Genomic DNA, 16,217 nt, shown 5'->3' with positions numbered 1-16,217 from the left:
GGGTAAGTAACTAATGAAAAATTGAACCCGAGGAAATAATAACTATCATCCCTCTCAGAAATGGCCGCAGACTCCATAATTTAAATCAAAATTTCATAGCAAATAATTATTTTTAAGTTTGGGAATCGAAGAGGTATCTAGGTCTGAAGAGAGGAATATTTTATTGATTAGATGAGGGGGGGGGGTGAATCGTTTTATTTCCCACCGAAGTTAATGGAAGGAATGTCGAAAGTCATTAGAAAATGGAAATTCCCACCTCTCTATTTGCAAATGGAAACAGACGGTTTGATAAAGCGAGCCTATTTTAGGCTAGGGAAAGAGGTGTTGAAGAAAATCACGCCCAATTAATACCAATTATTCCTCAGTTCTAGGCTTCAGCCGAAATTGCAAACATCTACATGAGACCTTAATTGTTTAGACTGCTGGGGTGAAGGGACTTTTTAGTTTTTCAGTTTACCACCTGAAAATTACGAAAGGAAAATACAACTGTGCTAAACTACCTAGTAATCTAGGTAAGATAAATAAAAACAGAGAACGCAATCTTGGCATGTAAAAAAAGGCAAATTTTATGTTTAGTAGAAAAGAAAAGACCTGTTGACAGTAAAAATGTGGGGTATAAAAAATAGAGATTTTATGAAAGGAAATGGGGGGAATTGAGTAGAAAACACTGATGGAAAAAAGCACAAATAAATATAACAAGCGGAAATATTAGGGGAAAGAATTGCTATTATCTATACTGCTAATACTGGTATAAATCTTGTAAAAAGGTTTTCTGTCGAGATAAATTTAGTTGTTTAGTGGGTGTCCCTAAGAGCGATCTAAATGTGACTATGGCTTGAATAAGGTAGGTTAAATGCAATGGGCTGTCAGTAAGAAAAATGCTATAAAAATAAATAGATTATAAATTATAAATAGATAATAAATAAATAAAAAAAAGTACATTTCTCTACCTGCAGTACAATCAAATCAGCTAAACAAATAAATAAAAGCAGAAATTCTTGATGGAAGAAGAATGAAACAGTTCTTGGAAGAGGGAATAGCTTGAGCGCTTTTTTCTTTCAATTCAATTGACAGTCATGTTTGTTTAAGTTGATGAAAATCTCGAATAATCTCTCCTTAGAGAACGCATGTTGCAAAAGTTACTATTTCAACTCGACTTGTCAGAGATAGAAACGGGAAAGGAAGAAACAGAGTGGAAGAAATTTAGTCTTACAAGGACGAAGAAAAGAGTTTGCACAGGAACTCTTCAGCTGAAAGCTCTTTGATGGAGAAATAAATGAGGAAGTACTTAGTTTAGTGCATGTCGCAATCTCATCTCTCTCAAAATCTCAACCTTTTTCGCTTAAGATCACTTAATTGAAGCCAATTAAAAATGGCGTCTTGTTTCCATGAATACATTTGAAATGACGTTTTCCAACGCTAAGTACATGAGATTAGGATGTAGTAATTATTCCCTTAGAGGATTTTACAACCAGAAGGTAGTCTAGACAGAATAGCATGACATAAATAAGATTATTATCAAACGATTGCGAGATCTTACAAAAGCATTTGGGAGTTGTAGTGCTATTGTTCTTGTTATCTTCCAGATTACGTCTTGCAGGTACTTCCAGGGCTTGGCGTGCTTGTTCTTAATTTGATATTACGATTCCAGTGTTCTAGATCTACTCTCCTGTGTACTTCGATATGTTTTGATCTCTTCGTTGTGAACCCTCAAGGTTGTGTTTTGGGTCCGAACACCAACATTGACATGAAGGTGATGAAGCTGTGTTGCTGAAAGCGATCTTATTCTCCGGTCATCATTTCCATGAATTCTGAAAATCAAACCAAGTTGACATTAAAGGGGATGTGAAAATTTTTAGCTGTCAATGGGCGTTGGATGATGAAAGTCACTTGTGTCTTATTTTTTATTATTATTTTTTTTTAGACATATATTTCTACACTTATGTCTTGTAATATAAGCTTTCCGAAAAGAACTCTTCTAAATAGAAAATGTTTCGGGGAGAAAATACTTGGAATACATTCAAGTAGCTGGAAAACGGTCCGGACGAGTCAATCGAAAGTATTATTTTCACAAGAAAAAGAAGCGTGTAAGGAAAAATCTAAAGACAGTGGAATTTTTCAATCAATCTTAGAAGTTTAGATTAAGCTTAGGATAAGAAATTCTTTGTAAAAAAAATGATACCAAATAAAACATACCTATACCTATAATCATTTGCATGATACAAATTTCTTGACCCCACCGGGAATCGAACCCGGGTCTCCCGCGTGCAAGGCGAGCGCAGTGACCACTACGCCATGGGAGCTGACTAAAAAATATTAAAGATAACAAATCAAAAATAATAAAGATAGCATCGAAAATTAAAGGGCACACGAGGCAAAGAAAGTAGGCCACAAATCCTTTGAGAACAAGACAACCCCCAAACAACACAATGAAATGACCTTGCCTATTGACAAGACTAAAAACGCCTTCGTTATCAATTAAAATAATTTGATTGTTCTCCCGACCCCAATTTCCATCGAGCAGAAAGCTTCTCTGAGCTTTCGAAAAAGACCTTGGAAGGAAAAATCTCCACAATCAAAAATTGAGGGAATTAACTTTGGAAATTTATTCTGTGCACAGAGGCGTAGTGTTGGGAGAAAGAGCTATTTTATTCGATGGAGAAATGCCTGAAGCTATCAAAAGGAGTCAACAAAAAAGAGTAATTTTGGTGAAGGAAAATATCTCCTCTTTTGACAAGTTGAATTCCTAGGTAAAAAGTGACTAGAATATACCCTGTTTATGATGCCTGAATAGGACGGAAAGGTCCCTTTACACCAGCATTCGAAACAAGGTAAGAGGACCTTTTTGAAGACTTAACTTTCATAGATGTTCCGTTTTACCATACAAGTTGTGAAATTGTTTCAATGAGTCAGCTCCCATGGCGTAGTGGTCACTGCGCTCGCCTTTCACGCGGGAGACCCGGGTTCGTGATGGATAAAATTACCTGACCTTATTTTTGTAGTTTCGATATCGGGTAGAACGTCAACTCCCATGGCGTAGTGATCACTGCGCTCACCTTGCACGTGGGAGACCCGGGTTCGATTCCCGGCGGGGGCAAGAAATTTTGTATCATGCAAATGATTGATTCCGTGACTGGCTGTTGCGGGGCCCACTCAGCCTCGTGAGGAAAATGAGTAGCTATGACATGTAAATGCGCATAGCGACCGGTGCCAGCATGGTAGGTAAACATTGGATTTTAGGATTATTGAGATATTGGGAAAATCCTACAATGCTGCAGTGAGCACCAAAGTTGTGACATAATAACACAAAGAAACTGCATTTACATTTTTAAAAGATAAAACTTGAATGTGTAGGGTCTTCTTCTGAGAAATTAGAACAATTTCATACTCTTCCTCTAGTAAAGACACAGCTTTTCTTCTTTCTGTTCTACGACCCTGACGTCCTGCTATTGAAATAGCTACTTGAATGGCTTTCGAATTCTATTGTTCCTTCAATTTGTGGTATTCGTATTTCCAAAGCATCAAGTCTTAAAATAAAACACAAGTTGACCCTGAGATGAACTTTTATGATTTTGATGCAAATAAAGGAATTGAAAACGAGCCGAAATGTCTGAACTAGCTTCTATTGTAGGTCGCAGAATGAAGTAAATGTGAGGATAACTTTCGAGGTGGAAGGAGACAACGGCCGTTAAGTGAAGTGTGGTTATACTATGTTAGTTAACCCAAAAAATAAACGAGATCTTGTTTAGACTGCTGGGGTGAAGGGAATTTTTAGTCTCATTCGAGCTGGATAAACAAGGTAGGTATATTCTGTTCTATTCTACTCCTCATCGAATTCTACTCGTATTCTACGACTTACCATCGAAATCCACGGTTCCAGAGCCATCTGAATCAATCTCATCGATCATACCGTCCAATTCTTCATTGGTAAGTTGGTCATCAAGCTCTCTCAGGATTTCCTTCAGACAGGAGGTGGGGATGTAACCGTTGCCTGAAGAGGGGGGGACAAACAGGAATTTTAAGTGTTATGTAAAAAGTAGAGCAACTTTTCAGCCATATTCTGGCAGTCTTGTTCATACAAGGCATACTTGTCACCAGCCTAGTTAGCTTGGTTGGTAGCGCGTCTGCCTCGTAAGCGCTAGGCCGCAGGTTCAATTCGCGCCCGGGGCGAATTTTATTATGAACGGATAATGTTCGTTCTCGGAACGGCTGGCTTTCTCCTAGCCTGTCTTCCTTCTCTATTCGATTTCGGGACGATAAGACCTTGGCAGTTCCAGTTCCCTTTATCAAACCTTTTTCAAAATTTCTTCGGACGTCAAACTTCGAACGGTCTTCGGGCGTCAAAATACGCCATTTTCACAGTGCATCCTTTATGGCATCGGCCTGTCTTGGCAGAAAAGTGAGAAGTTCTGTTTTAACTTACCGTCCTTGTCGTACAGACGGAAAGCCTCTCTCAGCTCCTTCTGCATTGCCTCGTCATCTTCCTCAACGATGAATTTGGCGGCCAAGGTCACGAATTCGTCGAACTCGAGTCTGCCCGATTCTGTACGGAAACACACGAAGAGAGGTAGCGTTTAGAAAACAGATCCTAATAGGTAGATAGTTAAAGGAGTAAGGACGTAAAGAAGGTGTTAGACGTAGGTATTAGCCTATATCCCACTTCGATTTTATCGCTGGAATTGGGACAAGTTCCGTAATTTCCCTCAGGAAACTGTTGAACTGAAAAGTCCCTTTACTCCAGCAGTAGGCTACTACTATTACTGTGGTCAAATTCTCAAATTATATTGAGGATAAAAGATACATTTCTATACCTCGGCTGGCATTGAACCCACACTCTCCAGTTTACCAGGCGAGCGTCTGACCACTACATCACCGAGGCAGGGTAAAATAAGATCGTTTATAATATTAGAGAGTACTAGCCGAAATCTGTCGCTTCGCTCCGGATTTCTGCTAGTAAATCCTTAAGGCATGGCTGTTCATGTCACTCATCCATATAGTGGTCTTGCTCGGCGTAGCTTAACAAAAGCGAACCGGAAAACAGCCTATAACCTTCACGGAAGTGAAAGCAATAAGTTTACAAAGTTTCATAGCAATCGGATGAGCGGTTTGGCCAGGCAAATAGTTCGAGCACACTCACACAAACATTCATTTTTATGTATATACCTGTCGAGGACAAACGACTATAAGGGTTAATCCAGAATGGGTTAACCCGACACGCTCGAAACTTGTAAAATCAAACCAAAGTTTCGTACCGCTTGAGCCTGGTGAAACGTCAACAGGCGATACAGCTTCAGTTCTCTTGTGGTCACCAACGAGTCAATAGCGCTCTTGTGTCCTTTGTTTCGGTGAATCTTACCTGTACGTCTAGTATAGTGTCAAATTTTGTGAAGTTCGCCTAGAACCTATCATAAAGTTCTGATTTCGATTACCAAGAGTGAACAACGCTCCTGTGTCTTTGTTTCTGTGAATTTTACCTATACGTCTAGTATAGTGTCAATTTTTTGGTGAAGTTCGTCTAGAACCTATCATAAACCTTTTACTTTGAGAAGCCTTTTGGTGAACATTTAACCGTCAAAAGTCGTGCGGCCGAGGCATTTTCCCCTCAATTTGTTGTAAATAAAGTACCTACTGAAAAGACAAAACTTCAAGGGTTTCGCGTTCGGTTCGCGTAGCCTAGGGACGTAACATTCCCTCCTTTTCCTCCTTGGTTACGTGTGGGTAAGATCAGGGCAAATTTTTATGATTAAAAAAGAAGATTACTGCAGGTAAGCCTTTGCATGTTCCATTATTTTCTGTCTTTTAATTATTTCTCTTGAAACTGGGCTTGGACTATCACAATGCACGGACATCTCCTTTCTGTGATACAGTCCACTAAAGTAAAATTATCATAATCTAACGAAGGCCATAACAATACCTATAGTAGATTTGAGACAAATTGAGGATTTGAGGAACTTATCGTTGCTACATATTATGTAAGTGAACTGTAGACCTCATATAAAAAAGCTCTTGTGGGCCCTCTGAAGGCTTAATGGGGTCCAAAACATGGCCATTAATTCCCTTTATGTGCCGAAAACGGTATCGCCTCGGCACACCATGTCCACCTACAACAGATCACCCTATATTTGGCTATAAATAATACGAAATATGAATCATCCTCTAAAACTACACATTTTTACGGCACATAAAAACTGTTATGACACATTTTGAGCACAATATACGCCGCTCACATTTTATACCCATCTTACCCATCTCTTGAGAGTAACAAGATGAATATACTCGTATATAATATTGCCTACACTGGAGAGCAAAAATTTCGGGACATTTTGTATTTTTATGACTTTAATATGGCTTTTTTGGATACCTACAGCGTCTACACACTACATGCGGGCAATAACTGACGCCTAGGCCAGGGGACTGAGGACAGCGAGATTACGAGTATGCAGCCAACATCACCAACACCTTTTCCGAATTGTTGAAAATATCTCGAAACGTATTAATATCTTGATCCCAGCTAAAAGCTCAAGTCATCAAGATTCCGTCTATCCAGTAGGCTCTACCTTCAAGAGGAAATAGTGTTGGTGTTTGAAAAAGTTCTAAAGTCTATTGGCCCGAATTCTTCGCACTCTCGTATACATAGATACCTATTTTTTTTTTTTTAAGTCTATTGGCCCGAATTCTTCGCCCTCTCTTATACATAGATACCTTTTTTTTTTTTTTTTTTTTTTTTTACATCACCTACTTGTAGAAAACACATTAAACAAAATATTTTAACGTTGTTGTCTCACACCTAGCTAAATTACACTTCTAACATTGTTCAGATGTCCGCAATATTGCTATTTAAACATTGCACATGGCCAGGTAGTATTCCATAAAACAACTTAAGAGTGGCGAAGAGAAATCCCATAAAACATAGAAAACAAGTAGGTAGCAAGAAGTTGCTGTGTTGTTTGTCCCATTAAAAAAAAAAAAAAATGGGACCTCCCCCTTCTTGTTCGGTCTCATTTTCCATCCGCGGAAGACCCAGTGGGATAGATCCAGGGGGGGAGTGGATGCTAAACTAAAAATTATAGGCATTTGGAGCCTCTGAATGTGCCCCTGTGGGACGTGGAACATACGCCAGTGACGAAAAATCACAAATAGGAGGAAGCATTAATTTGTTTCGAGGACGAAAACAGAGCCTTTTCTCTACACCATTTCCTTTAAAATGGACCTTCACAATGCACGTATGTATACAGACTTACAGAGCCATCTACTCAAATTCTGTGAGCGAAAAAATGGACGAAAAGCAAAAGAGCAATGCAGAAGAAGAGAAAGAAGAAGAAGAAAATGAGGAAGAAGAAAAAGACCTTCTTCTCTTCTGCTTATTCCTCCTCCTCAAAGGAGGAGAAATTAGCAGAAGAAGGAGAAGGAGAAGAAGATGATGAACAAGAAGACGAAGAATAATAAGAGAGGAAAAAACAATGTAGTGAAAAATAAACAAGAGAGAGAAGCCAAAGTCTCAGAAGAACACAATGGGGCTAAATTTATTTCGGGTAACTCTCCCTTGTCATGTCGTAAGTACTTATTTTCTCGATCCATGGAAAAAAATATTTGCTGGAAAATTTCGGCTTATTATTTTGGTGTTTTTCCCTTCTTCGTCTTTGTCTTCGTCTTCTTCCTCAAAAAAAAAAAAAAAAAAAAAAAAAAAAATGCAAATTCGCAAATTGTAGCGACGTAGTTTGCTGTTAGGGTAGGTCGATAAATCCTTCTTTTTACCTACCCACATAGATAACTCACCTAGATGTACCTACCTTCATTCTAGTTGTGTAGGTACTTTTAAGATATAAAATATGAACCTATACCTACCTATTGCATTGGATGCAACATTATCAAAGGATTACGCTAAATTTGCATTTTAATATGATTAAAAAGAATTAAAGTTAATAAAATTAGTCAATAAGTCTTCCTGCTTCCTGGTTTAAAATAATTTAGATTGATAGGTAATTTTAAGAGTAATATGTAATAATATTAATCATGCGATGCAGGTAGTAAACTTTGTCAAGTAGGTAATTTTTAATAATCAATTATTTTAGTTAAGGTATTTGAAAGAAGAAGAAAAAAATGTACTATTGGAGTGACGTTATTTTCAACCCTTTGAAAAAGGGATTATCTTACCGTAACATCTTCAAGGACCTAAAAGTCAAAACAAAAATCAAAACACAAAAATTTCAATATTACAAAAGTCAAAAAATATTAATCTAGCTACAGGGGAGCGGGGGTGGGGAAAAAGTAAACTAAAAATCTAAACAATAAAAAATTATAGTACAGACAAACCAGATGAAATGTGGGTAGGGCAAAATCTAACTTCGGGTAAAAACTATACTACAGGCAAAAAGTATCAAATTGGGCTTCTTCTTCTTCTTCTTCTTCTTCTTCTTCTTCTTCTTCTTCTTCCTCTTCTCCTTATTCTTATTCTTCTTCTTTCTTTGGCACGGTCTTGTGTTTATGTTTTGTGTTTTTTCTTTCTCTCTGTTTGTCTCTTTTGTTTTGCGGCGTTTTATTATTGTTTTCTTCTCGCACATTAATGAAGGTGAAATATATTCGATACCAGGAGGGGAAGTTTCAGGACCGGAACTAGAAGGGAGAATTTGGAAAGGATAATTCGTTTTGATGTATATTGAATGCCTTAGGCTCAGGACAGATTACGTATTAAGGTGTGTCCACACATAGTCGAACGGCTATTGATCGACATCGAAGGACACGTCCACACTGCCTCGACAACATAATTTTATCTCGTCGATCGACGGCCGGTCGACTATGTTCGGACACACCTTTATAGATATACGTAACATTGTACCTACCTGCAATCTGCTCAGGGGGGAGATCATCCTGTAAATAAGAAGAACTATGTTCGGACACACCTTTATAGATATACGTAACATTGTACCTACCTGCAATCTGCTCAGGGGGGAGATCATCCTGTAAATAAGAAACAAACGAGAAGAACACCATTAGAATGCAGAAAGTAAAATGAACAGATAGATTGTACTCCAGAGGTCCCGGGTTCCAAACCCGTTGGATTTTTTTTCTATTCGGGGCCAAGTGGATTGGAACACATCACATACCTTCAGGCACACTCCATTTGTCAAGGGTTTAGGCATTGCCTTGCCCTTGGGATCAATTTAATTTGAAGAAACCATTTACTGATGAAGATTTGTAATGAAACAATTAGTAGACTATTAAGTGATCAAAATCAACCTGTCCAATTGGGCTGAATGCTCTCAGACATGAACTCGTATGTTATAATGGGGGGGACACATGTGGGCAAAGCCCGGGACCTCCTTATAGCCAATTTGGAGATAATAAAGCTCTCCTAAATGACCCTAATATGACTACTGTTCAAAATTCTCATTATATTATTATTATTATTATTATTATTATTATTATTATTATTATTATTATTATTATTATTATTATTATTATTATTATTATTATTATTATTTTAAGATGCCGTTTTTATTTCGTAGCAATGAAACTTCTCTTTCTTCCTCTCTTCCTCCTTCTTTGCCATATTCTTATTCCTCCTCCTCCTCCTCCTCCTCCTCCTCCTTCTCCTTTTTCTTCTTCTTCCTCTTCTTCTTGGTATTCTTCTTCCCTACCCGTTCTTTTTCTTCTTTCAAGCGCAAAACTCTATAAACTTTTATTACGCTGCCTGCATATTATTATGTACGAATTCCTGAGATGTCACATACAAAATTTGTGTACGTATGCGAGAGAGCGAAATTCAAAAAATTCGACAGGCGGGCGAAACAAGTCACAAATTCATGCAAGCGCGAAGCGCGCGTAACGAGGGAAAGAATATTCTGATCTTCTTCCTTTTCTTCTTCTCATTCTTCCTCTCCTCCTCTTTCCTTCTTCTTCTTCCTCTTCTTCTTCTTCTTCTTACTAGAGGTTTCTCTTCTTCCTTTTCTTCTTCTCATTCTTCCTCTCCTCCTCTTTCCTTCTTCTTCTTCCTCTTCTTCTTCTTCTTCTTACTAGAGGTTTTCGTACCATTTGTGCGTTCCTTTGTCTATTTTCTCTCTTTCTTTCGATTTTTTTTTCTGTCAAAATTAAAAGGACAGCTTTTTTTACGCTCCATTGTTGCCGTTTTTAGCTGGTACTTTGTACTGTCTTGAGCTCTCTTTTCTTTCAAGGTCTGTGGGTTTATTAGTGTAGGAGCTGTCCCAGTTATTCACTGAGCACTATGGTAGATGGTACCCATTAAACAGACAAGCATGGTTGATTCTATACTTCTACATAATATGAAGTCTCTAACCCAACATCTCTTTAACTTGTTCCGGACATACACATACCTACATATACCTACCACTTGAAAAAGAAACCTCTTAACTATGTACCTATCTATAAACATCAGAGCGCCCAAACTTCACTTCAATCAAAAAATAGTTTCAACTTTAATCATCTTCAAACTTCAAACAAAATATTTGCTATCAATACTGTTGGAACTTCGATAAAGGCTCCTCAAAGTTCAGTGAAGTCTTCAAACTTCACTTGAACTCATCGAAGTCAACATTCCTTCAAACTTGTCCGTGATTTCAAAAATTCCTGAACTTTGTGAAAAGCCACTTCTCAAAAAGGTAATGAGCCTCCTAAACATCGGGGTTCCCGTCAGGGCCGTATTTAAGGGGGGGGCAAGCCCCCCACGGGCTAATTTTTGCTCCTAATAGTGAACAAAAAAAATACAGGTAGTAGGTAGTAGTATACCAAAAGTACCGGCCTCTAATTTGAAGCATCCCCAGAGTAAGTCAACCTGGAATTCTTGGGCCCCCCTGGCTGAAATCCTGGATCCCGGCCCTGGTTCCCGCAAAGCACGCATTTCCTGCCCTATATTTTCTGTTAATTTTCAGTTCAGGGAAGCGTAAAATAATTTTATATTTAATTTTACCACTGCTTATGTTGAAAAGGTAGACACAAACCCTTGGTTATAAATACAAGGTACAGGGAAGCGTAAAATAATTTTATATTTAATTTTACCACTGCTTATGTTGAAAAGGTAGACACAAACCCTTGGTTATAAATACAAGGTGCAACCAAAGATATTAAAAACACAAGAATTTTCTAGAATATCTGAAAATTAGTTTATGAGGTAGACCTGATCAGGTGTCAGGTATACCTGATAGAGTCAGTTCTATCTGATAGTGTGTGTCCTCATCAGGTAACAGATAGATCTGACATTTGGACCTGTTCAGCCGCACCTGTCAGGTCTACCTGATAGTGTGTGTGCTCATCAGGTGTCAGGTATACCTGAACAGGTGTACCTGTCAGGTCTACCTGATAGTAAATGGCTTTCCTTTGAAATATGTATTTCGGGGAAATTTTAAGTCAACATACTTTCCAAATTGACCGGCGACCCTGTAAATTATCTACCTTCACCTAGCCTTATTCAAACACATGGGATATACAGAGAAGCGGTTGAATTTGTACACCTAGGTGGAGGCATATTAAATTAAATGTTGCGACATGGGAAATTCATCCCGAAAGTTAGGGGGAAAGTGGGAAATTCGTCCGAAAGTTAGGGGAAAAACGAGGAAGGGTTAGAGCAGCGATTCTCAACCGGGGGTACGCGTACCCCTGGAGGTACGTGATAGACCCTCCGGGGGTACGCCAAAAAAAATTGTGTAATGGCAGACACAAGTAAATTTTGAATTTTGACTGCTTATCAGTGCAGTACAGTCCCAAAAAGTACTGAATTTAAGCTCAAGGTACGGAAGTACTGATTTTTTCAGAAGGTACCTACTGAGTGTGTGTTTAGAAATCAGTAGTAATGCTACACACTAGGTATAGGTATGGAAAACCTCATTGTGATAGTGGCGGGGGGTACGTGAGATTGAATTCGGGTACCCGAGGGGTACGCGGGCGAAAAAAGGTTGAGACCCACTGGGTTAGAGGGAAGGTTTCAACAAAACCACATTGAAACTTTCCCCGAAAAACGCGTTGATTGACAATATTGCGATTCCTCGTTAGTTTGAGGTCATTGAAAGCATCCGAATTCCGAATGATTAATTTTGAAAATGTTGACTGATGAAATTTTACGCAAACAGAGCCTCGGGGGGCTCCGAGATCAAATGAGAGTTTTGCTTTGGAAGTGTCCTGGAGGCCACAAATTTGACAAATTGTGTACCTATCTGTTTAGAAGCCTGGGGACTTTTTGCTTTTTGAACCCGATAGATACCGAATAAACAAAGACAAAAATAGGCCTTATTTCACTACCAAAATAAACATTTCCACAATAGTTTACGAAAAGTCTGAAAAACTACGAATTCATTCATCGGCAAATCGGCATTGTTGATTGCCAGTATCATGATTTACAAGATATTCTGTCCACTGCAAGCTCTCCTATCTGCTCTAAATTTACCCCAGTTGCTCTAAATTTATCCCATAACTATGAAAAAAAAGTCAACTCAATATCAAGTTCTTTAACCTATAATAAATTGTACCAGAAAACGGTAACGATTTAGAGATGAGGTGTCTGAAAGGTGTGTCCACAAATAGTCGTCGTCCGTCGTCCACAAACAGACGGCCGGTCCACATGTCGACTGAACCGTCCACACTGCCTTGGCAACATAGGTTCACCTCGTCGATCGATGGCCGGTTAACTATGTTTGGACACACCTTAATGATGCTGGGATGGCGAAAGACTTGCCCCTTGTGGACACCTCCTCTAGCCTAGTTGACTACTTACTGTCAGCGTCGACTTCTTCAATGAGCTCGTCCAAGATTTTCTTGTTGAATGGTTGACCCATGAGTCTGAGAATATCAGCAACCATGTCACAGGGGATTGAACCGGACCGCTCTCGGTCGAAGGCATCGAAGGCCTTTCTCAGAACTGTGAAAAATAAAGAGAGTTTCGGATATGAAAGTTCAGACAAATTTACTCGTTTTTTGTAAACAAAATTATTGAGTTTATTCTCGGAACAGCTTTGAATTTGTTCTCGGAACAACTGGCTTTAATCCTATCCTGTTACGGTTCCGGGACAAACAGACCTTCGTTTGACTGTCGTCCCACGCTAAATTCGCCAAAAACAAAATTGTGTTTGTATATTTTTTTTTTCTATACTTAAGTGTGAAAAAAAAAGGTCATTAAAAATTTTAAATTGATAACGAAATGTGGGAAGGAGAGAAAGAGAGGTATGTATGCACATAAATTTGAGTCAAATTTCAAAGCGAAAATTTCTTCAAATCGTGCAAAATAGAAAATTTCGCGAGACGAAATTTAATAAGTAGGTTACTCATGTGGAAAAAATGAATTACAGAATATTAAATGAGTTAAAAAAAGTATAGGTATGAATGTTTTGAAAAATAAATTAAAACCAGCGATCGTTGGAATTTTGAAACCAATGTACCTACTTTTTTAGGCTTATAATTTATAAGACTCTGAACAATACTTGAAATTTTAATAAAGTTAGTTAAATCTTGTAAGCGCTAGGTTGCTTGTTTGATAGAAAATGTCTTGTTTATCCCGCCCCCCACAGGTCTGAAAATTCCCTTTACCCTCCCGTTTAGAGTCCCCTTCTGAAAATGTCGCCAAACGCCACTGGTTTACAGTTTCCCCTTTAGAAAACCTCACGACACGGCACTGATGTCTAACACATGCACACGCAGCAGTTCGCAAAGTTGATAATATGTGTCATTATAAGAGACTTATCAGCAGAGAAGTTCAAATGGCATATTGCCATGGCGCCATGCTATTTTGCCATATTTTAGCAAGTTTTGTTGAAATATGCATCAAAAAGCTTAAAAAGGCTTATAAATGCCATATTTTCCCAAAATAAGTGCCATATTGCCATGTTTTTTAGTGCCATATTTTGGAAAAAGAAGTGCCATATTCTGCCAGTCTCTGCTTATCAGACAGACATGTGTGAGAGACGTTTTCAAATCCCTGTAATATGTTGCCGTACATTGTCGTACTTGTGACATTGTGTATGAATTATTCCTTTGAGACGGCTCTAATCTGTCGAATTTATCTCGGGAATTATTGTATCCTATTCCTGTACTCCTGTTTTCGTAGATCAATAGTCCTGTTGCCAGCCCAGTTAGCTTGGAAGATGCCTTGTAAGCGCTAGATCGCAGATTCGATTCCCGGTCCGGGATTTGTCATGAAGATGAGATTTTCGATTTTCCTATTTTTGGTCCAAAATTTTCTCTCTCTCTCTCTCTCTCTCTCTCTCTCTCTCTCTCTCTTTCTCTTTCTCTCTCTCTCTTTCTCTTTCNNNTCTCTCTCTCTCTCTCTCTCTCTCTCTCTCTCTCTCTTTCTCTTTCTCTCTCTCTCTTTCTCTTTCTCTCTCTCTCTCTCTCTCTGTCCCTCCCTCCATTCAAAACAACGGTCACCCATTTGAATGAAGACCGTTTGAATAAAAATGTCAACTCAAATTGTGCCCATCATTCTGCCATTCGATATAGGATACTCTTTTGACTTTTCGGGGTTCGATTCCCGCCCGCGGCGGATTTTATCCTGAAGGGATAAGGTTCATTTTCGAAACAGCTGGCTTTCTCCTATTTAGTCGATTTCGGGACTATAAGACCCTATATTGCCCTAGAAGTTACAGTTCCCTCTATCAAACCTCTTAATAAAATTCCACGTTGTTTGGTACCAATAAAAGATTATGATGTCTTCAAAATTTCTGTCTTTGGTTTTCCAAATTGCTGTATCCAAAGTCAGTCTGTTCCTAAGTTTATGCACGTGAGTGTAGGTATTACTGTTTTCGCAATATTTCCTCAAAAACTACAAAGCTACCTAAGGATGAGCATTTATCTTCGTATCTTTTCTTCTTCTCTCATTGTCTTTCTTTTCTTTCTTTGTATTTCTTTTCCACCCTCAAGAATTCCTTCTTTTAACAACAAAGCTCGGGGGAAATGAGTTGAAAAATATATGTCTACTAGGTAGATACTATCCGCATGAAAAATTTAAATTACAAAAAATCTGGTGTGAACATCACACGGCTTTCCTTATCCTAATGAATGATGCTTATTATTTGGGTGTTCTTGTTCTTATACCCTAAAATTTTATAATATCTCTAACCGTTTAGTCGGTATAGCTGAAAACCGCCAAAAAAGGTCGAAAACCACCAAAAAGCGGTCAAAATACCGCCAACCGAAGCACCTACCTCAAGCAAACGTTTTGAGTTGCATCCTTGCCACATTTCACAGCTACATACCAAATTTCAAGTCTCTAGCTCTTACCCTTCTCGAGATATTTTGTTTACAGACAGACAGACAGACACACACACGGACCAATGGCTGAAACTTGGGATTTAGGCTCTAGGGACCTCAAAACGTGTTTTGGCACTAAAAACTGACCATTGAAAATTTCACCCGATTACATTACTTTCCTTCCTATAGGATAAGGAAAGTAAAAATGGAAAACAGGGAAAGGGGGCAAAAGAGCTGTAAACTCTACGGTAATAATTATTTTGCGAGGAAAAAAAAGGCCCAAAAAAATACGCTTACCATTGTGAAATTTCAAGCTTGCAACACAAACAAAACGTTTAACTTAAATTAACGAAAAAAATGTGTTTCTGGAGAAAAAAATTGTGTAATGAGAGAGAGAGAGACTTTGAATGAAAAGAATTTCAACAATGGAGAAGGAGGAGAAAAACCGTCTAATGTTTGTTGTGGGCAAAGATATGAAATAAGATCCAACGAAAAATATAGGATTTATAAATAAAGAAAGTGAATCTTGAGATTCTCGAGTAGGGGAAGAGAAACAACTATAAGAATTGTATTATAATTAGCTATTGCAGTGGATGGTTCTCTTTTTTTTTTTTTTTTTTTTTTTTTTTTTTTTTTTGCAGATCAAATCTTTTCAGGAATCGAATACTCCCAGAATATTTGGACCGTTCGTGACTGTCCATGGAAAGCCAATTTTCAGGCTTTTTCCTCCACCACTGGTGACTTTGACTAAAATATATGTACATGGCTATTTGACTATACATTAGGAAGGCAGAATGTTTATGATATTTTACAATGTTTACTGTCTTAGGCGCTAGGATCTATTATGTATTATGTAATAGATTATGTAGGGACTTTTAACTTTTACTTCAACTTTTGTCATGTTTTACACCTACTTTTAGGTACTTTTTTTTTGAATAATTGAAGATTCTTGTGACTGGAAAAAAGATGTATGTGACTGAAAAAATGATATAAAATCCGCTTCAAAATGGAAAAAAAAATGTATTGAA

General features: G+C 38.1%; 1 protein-coding gene across 1 annotated transcript; it reads right to left on the bottom strand.

The window, feature by feature from the left end:
- Window positions 1-542: 542 nt before the first annotated feature.
- LOC103516874 (troponin C-like) lies at window positions 543-12,986 on the bottom strand (the record flags this gene model as incomplete). Its single annotated transcript, XM_026829153.1, has 4 exons — window positions 543-1,811; window positions 3,860-3,991; window positions 4,424-4,543; window positions 12,722-12,986. Coding segments are annotated over 4 exons (546 nt in total), but the record flags the coding sequence as incomplete, so codon positions are not given.
- Between the last annotated feature and the right edge of the window lie 3,231 nt (window positions 12,987-16,217).

This window comes from Diaphorina citri, unplaced genomic scaffold (assembly GCF_000475195.1).
Source record: "Diaphorina citri unplaced genomic scaffold, Diaci psyllid genome assembly version 1.1 scaffold1685, whole genome shotgun sequence".
NCBI lineage: Eukaryota > Metazoa > Arthropoda > Insecta > Hemiptera > Psyllidae > Diaphorina > Diaphorina citri.
The sequence above is the reverse complement of the archived record's forward strand: the minus strand, read 5'-3'. Positions and strand labels throughout refer to the sequence as shown.